Genomic DNA, 5435 nt, shown 5'->3' on the forward strand with positions numbered 1-5435 from the left:
TATATTTCCACCTCATCGTCCAATGTTTTAGCATAATTCTGGCGCTAGCGACCTTCATGATTTCACTACTCGATCCGTACAACATAGACGGATAGACCAACACTTCTTTTAACCATATCATGCTTGATTCTGAAACCGTTTTTCCTCAATCATTGCATCACATTTTCCGTTCTTCCTCAAACACTTCTCGCAAAGTTTGTCTTGGATCTTCTGGGAGAATAAGTAAACTGTTAACCATTGTCTATCTACCTTCTGTTCTCTCACAAGCAGCAAAAACTTAACACAGAACTCAATTCAGTATTCTGCTTCAGTTGCATTTTATGTATCTGTACTATTGCAGAGTTTGCAGTTGCATCTTATATACTGGGTGCTCGGACTCAAGAACATGATTCATAAGTAAACAAACTTCATTGTCTCGCTCAAGGAAATCCGTTGTCATGGAAACATGATCCCAATTCTCTCCATTTATCCAGGACATTATTGAACACGAAAATGATGTACAAAGCCTTAATTTATGCCAAGTATAACACAATCAAGGATAAAAAAAAATTGAATTAAGAGTAAATTAAAGGCTATTGTTATCATAATTCAAGTTTCTCAATTCATTTGAGAGTGAACAAATTTTATGTTCAACACAATAATTAAGTGAAAAGCCTAAAGAAAATACAAAAGATGAAAAACTTAAAGCAAACAATCTACCATTGTCATACATTCACCTTCTTATTAACCCCTTCACCAACAAATTTCTTAACTGCTACCCTCATATCCTCACAACCATCACACCCATTAAAAAACTGAGTCAACTTCCCCAACTCTCCGTCTCTAAGATCATCGATAAACGCCTTAATCGGAATAGCATTTGCAGGCTGCAAACTATAGCAATTCGGATTGTCATCAACAATCACAACTTTCTTCAAATCCCTCCCCATCTCAGACAAATCCTTAACATACTTCCCATCAACTTCTCTACACGAATCTCTATATAACCGATGCGAAATCACTCCCTTCTTATCAATCTTATCAAGAACAAGCGACGCATACGCCTTTAATCCGGCAGTAAACACCACCACCTCGTACTTAACCGCCAATGCTTCCAAGAACTCCTCAACTCCGGGCCGCTTCAACACGTAGAAGTTCATTATTTCGCCTTCAATATTCGGCTTTACAACGAAATCAAAGAAATGCGGAGGAGGGTCCGCCTTGGAATGAACTAAAGTCTCGTCAAGATCAAGAAACACGGTTCTTTTCGCGGAAATTAAAGGCGGTAACTTCTCATTAACGAACAAAGCCTTACAAATACTATGTTCTTGAGTACTAATTTCATCTTCTTTCATTTTACGATCTTTAAACAGCCCTTTTTTCAAGATTTTGTAGCCTTTATAACGCGAATTCGGCGTACCAATTTTCGCCAACTTGGAGAAAATCTTCGCGAGGCGGCGCTTGCAAGTGTAGATAGTTTTGTTGATGGAAGCAAAGATGGCATTGGAGGAAGAACCGCCACCGGAACAGCTTATTTTCGCCGGAGATTTCTTCTTTTGGCGGCGGCGGCGGTCTTTAATAGACTTAGTTGGTGTTTTCTTGAGAGATTTTGACACCATTTTTGAAGAGAAAATAGTTCTTGATTTGTGTTTAATTTTTTTCTTCTGGGAATGAGCAAAGAGGAGCGGTGTTATGGGGATAGAATTTAAACGGAGGTTCGGTGTAACGGTAATGAAAGTTTTGGTTCGGAACCGAAGCTAATGAGCAGTTAAAAGTTAAAACTTACAGATTGGGGTTAAAAATAGAAGGAGAAATAGTAGAAAAAGAACAGTAAAAGTCATGAAGTTTGTTTTTTACTGTGGCGGTTAATTGGTTTTGGTTAAAAATAGAACGGTTCGACCGTTGTTAGGGTAGGAAAGCTTAAGAGTAGGGTCGGACTTACAGCCTGGCTTTCAACTAATATTTTTTAAAGTGGGCGGCTGTTCTTTATTTCTTTTTTTAAATGTTTATTTTATTTTATTTAGTTGGTTCATTTGGATAATTTTTTTCAAGTTTTTATTTATTTTACGATAATTTCGGAATCATGAATTAGTTTTACTGATACAAATGCTAATACACATCATTATATTAAAACTAATCTTTTTTATGGAAGAAACTGACATGTTTTATAAGTATTTTTGTTAGAGATGATAGAGAAAAATAAATATTTTGTATTTATCTTATTGCAATGTATAGAGTTGGTTAAAATGAATTTTTTTTTTTGATAAACGGGTATTTCTATATAGAAAGAGCAGGCGAAATACAACCGTCAGCCTCAAGAGGCACCATAGAACAATGAGGGATCGATTTGTCCCATACAACAACAGGAGAAACTGGGGAAACAAGTCTTGCCCATCTAGCTATAGAATGGGCCACACTATTACAGTTTCTAGGGATAAAACTAAAGGAAATAAAAGAGAAATTACTGCTCAGGGCCTTGATATCATCCACAATCAAGCTTAATCCGGACTGATTCTTATCATGGACCAGGGAGTCTGTCTCAACTTCAACTTGATGGCACCCAAACTTCAAAGCCGTTTGCAAGCCAAACAGAATGGTCGCAGCTTCTGCCAGATCAATGTCCCATTTGAGGTTAAAGTGGCTACCCGCCGAAGCAAGAACAGAGCCTCTACCATCACGAATGATAATTCCCAAACCAATTCGCCCTTCTGCTGCACAAATTGACGCGTCACAGTTGAGTTTTACTCTAGGAGCTTTCGGTTTGGACCAAACTTTAGAACGGTTACACTTTTTTGAGTTCTCTCTTTCCTTTGCTGATCTCCAATGAAGATTGGAGGAGTTCCCCGTCTGGAAAATGACCTCAGGACTGAGATGAATCCCCGAGAAAAAGGCTTTGTTTCTAGAGAACCAAATACTCCACAGAATAGCACAAAAAAGATCGCGGTCATGGTTAGAGAGCTGGGATTTAACATACCATATCCAATCCTGGCAGCTAGCAGAGTCTCCAACAAATAGGGAGGGAGGAAGCTTTGAAAAGGACCAAACCTGAGCTACCTGGGCACAATCTCTGAAGATGTGGATTTCTGTCTCTGATTTGCCACAAAAAGTGCAAAGGAAGTTCGAATCAATTCTTCTCCGGGACAAGTTATCCGCTGTTGCGAGGGCTCTTCGAAGAAGCCTCCAAATAAAATGCTTTATCTTCGGCTGGCAGCCAAGCTTCCATATTGATTCCCAGTTTGGCGCGCTTGAGGAGGAGGAGAGGCTCTGGTAATAATCAGAATCACACCTTTGCAGAGCTACCTGGTAGGCTGACTTCACACTGAAATTACCATCTTTTGTCCTTGGCCAAAAAATAGAGTCTGCGGGCTTTCTATAGCTAATGGGGATGCTGGAAATAGTTAAAATGAAATTTTTAGTTCTCATGAAATGGAAGAATACTTTAAAAAAAAAAGATATTGTATGTTAGCTTAAATTTTTATAGAAATAAGATAAACAATTATTAATAAAATTAAGATATGGATACATGAGCGGGTACATGGGGTCGAGGAGGGTCAGTCAATCCTCCTCGCCGGCGAGGTGTGAAGAACCAGTGGTGCACAAGTCCTCTGCCATCGCCTTTTGGTTTTTATTTCCCTTAATAGAAATCTATTTGATTGTTTTGTTGTTAAAATAATTTTTTTTTCTAATATGTTAATGTTATGACTTATGTGCTAAATTTTCAAATTTTTAATTTTTGTTGTTTTCCTTACTGTGTTACAACTTTTTAAAAAAAAATTAACTTTATTAATATATTTTATTAAAAATTTATATGAAATGAGAATTACATTTTTAGTAATATATTTATCTATTTTTATTCTTTAATTAATATTCAATAAATTCAATTATTTTAATACTTGATGATTATATAAGAAATTGATGTGCGTGATACGATTTTTTTAACTCAACAATATGTTATTTGGCTTAAAAATATTTAAAATATATAATAATATGCCGTTTAATCTAAATAAATTATCAAAAAAGATGTTGTTCTATCAAAAAATTGACCACCGATTCAGGATCAAGAATGCATGATCTCGTCTAGTTGTAACCGTCCACCTCAAGATAAAAGGGATCGCTTCGCCAGAAAAAAAAATTCAAAATACCATTTGCAGCCAGGCAATACTCAAAGAACCATGTTTGAAATTTCAAAGGAAACCCTCATATCTGACTTGATAAGGAGGTACACCAAGTTTAGGGTATTTCTTTAAAAATCACATCTTTTCACAGAAGCTAATTTGCTTTTTAAAAATTCAATTGTTCTTTAAAATAAGTCTTTATCCCCACGAAAAATTTTCAAAATCACCATTCCCAACAATATTGATATGTTCATCACGAACGAAGGAATCCGGCTTGTTATTATATAAAAATAGCTCAACAAAATACAAGTCAACAAGTTTTAAAGCCTTATCTTTGTTTGACCAATGTTTTTGTAAAAAACAGTCCTCCAACCTTTTTTTTAGTAACTTTTGAAACATTCCCAAAACAGTTTGACTTAAAATCAAATTTAGAATTTAAAAACAGCTTCTTGTCAGCATTACCACAACACTTAAGACCCGTTATTAATAAAAATTTATCAATTGAAAATTTAAGCAACTTTCCGGAAACCTTTATCCAAATCTCGTAAAAACATGTTTCTTAACCTCTCTTAACAATAAAGCATGAATCAATTGATGTTGAAATTTAAAATTCTTCATGTCTAGAAATATTTCAAAACATGTAGATAAAAAATTTGCTAATGTTTCCGGAATCAAAGTTTTTTTAATGTTTGAAATTATTTTTTTACTAGCAGGGTAACTTTAACAGGAAAATGGTCTGAAGGTTGTATGAAATATTTTCAATCCTACATACAAATCATTTTTATAGCGAAAACAAGTAAATACAACAATCCAAAAGCTTTTTCCAATTCTTACTAAAACGAACCAAACAATTACTAAAACGAATCAAACACAAACAAAAAAAATCTTTGTAAAAGTTATAAAAGCCTTATAACAAATAGATAAAAAAATTTAAAATACCTTTGTAGGAAAATCTGAATGAACAATAGCCCTATCCGTCTTCTTACGAGAGATTTCGAAATCCTCAAAATCACTGTCATCATCTTCATGAACAAGCTTTCGGCGATTCTTCATTGTCGCCGGAATTGCAACAAAATCGATTTTTCTTTTACTAGAATTTGGATTAGATCTCGATTTATTCTTTTTTTTGGGGGGGGAGGGGGTTTAGAGGCTAACCTAGTGGAAACCATTGTAAATTCAACTTCAGAAAAAACTACTGAAATAGGAAGTTTGATAGAAAAGAAAACTGGAGTTTGAATAGAGAAAAAAAAGTCAAGAATCTCGTCACAATCATGACATGCAAACCTCTCAGCGAAGTGAACCGTATTTTTCTAATTTGAAAAGTATAAAAATTGAAATTAA

General features: G+C 34.9%; 1 protein-coding gene across 1 annotated transcript; it reads right to left on the bottom strand.

Annotated features, from left to right (window-relative positions):
- Window positions 1-561: 561 nt before the first annotated feature.
- On the bottom strand, window positions 562-1664 carry LOC126671437 (uncharacterized). Its single transcript, XM_050365209.2, has one exon. It carries the CDS (start codon window positions 1596-1598, stop codon window positions 705-707), a length of 894 nt encoding a protein of 297 aa, XP_050221166.1. The 5' UTR covers window positions 1599-1664; the 3' UTR covers window positions 562-704.
- Between the last annotated feature and the right edge of the window lie 3771 nt (window positions 1665-5435).

This window comes from Mercurialis annua, linkage group LG3, assembly GCF_937616625.2.
Source record: "Mercurialis annua linkage group LG3, ddMerAnnu1.2, whole genome shotgun sequence".
In the NCBI taxonomy this organism is placed as follows: Eukaryota; Viridiplantae; Streptophyta; class Magnoliopsida; order Malpighiales; family Euphorbiaceae; genus Mercurialis; species Mercurialis annua.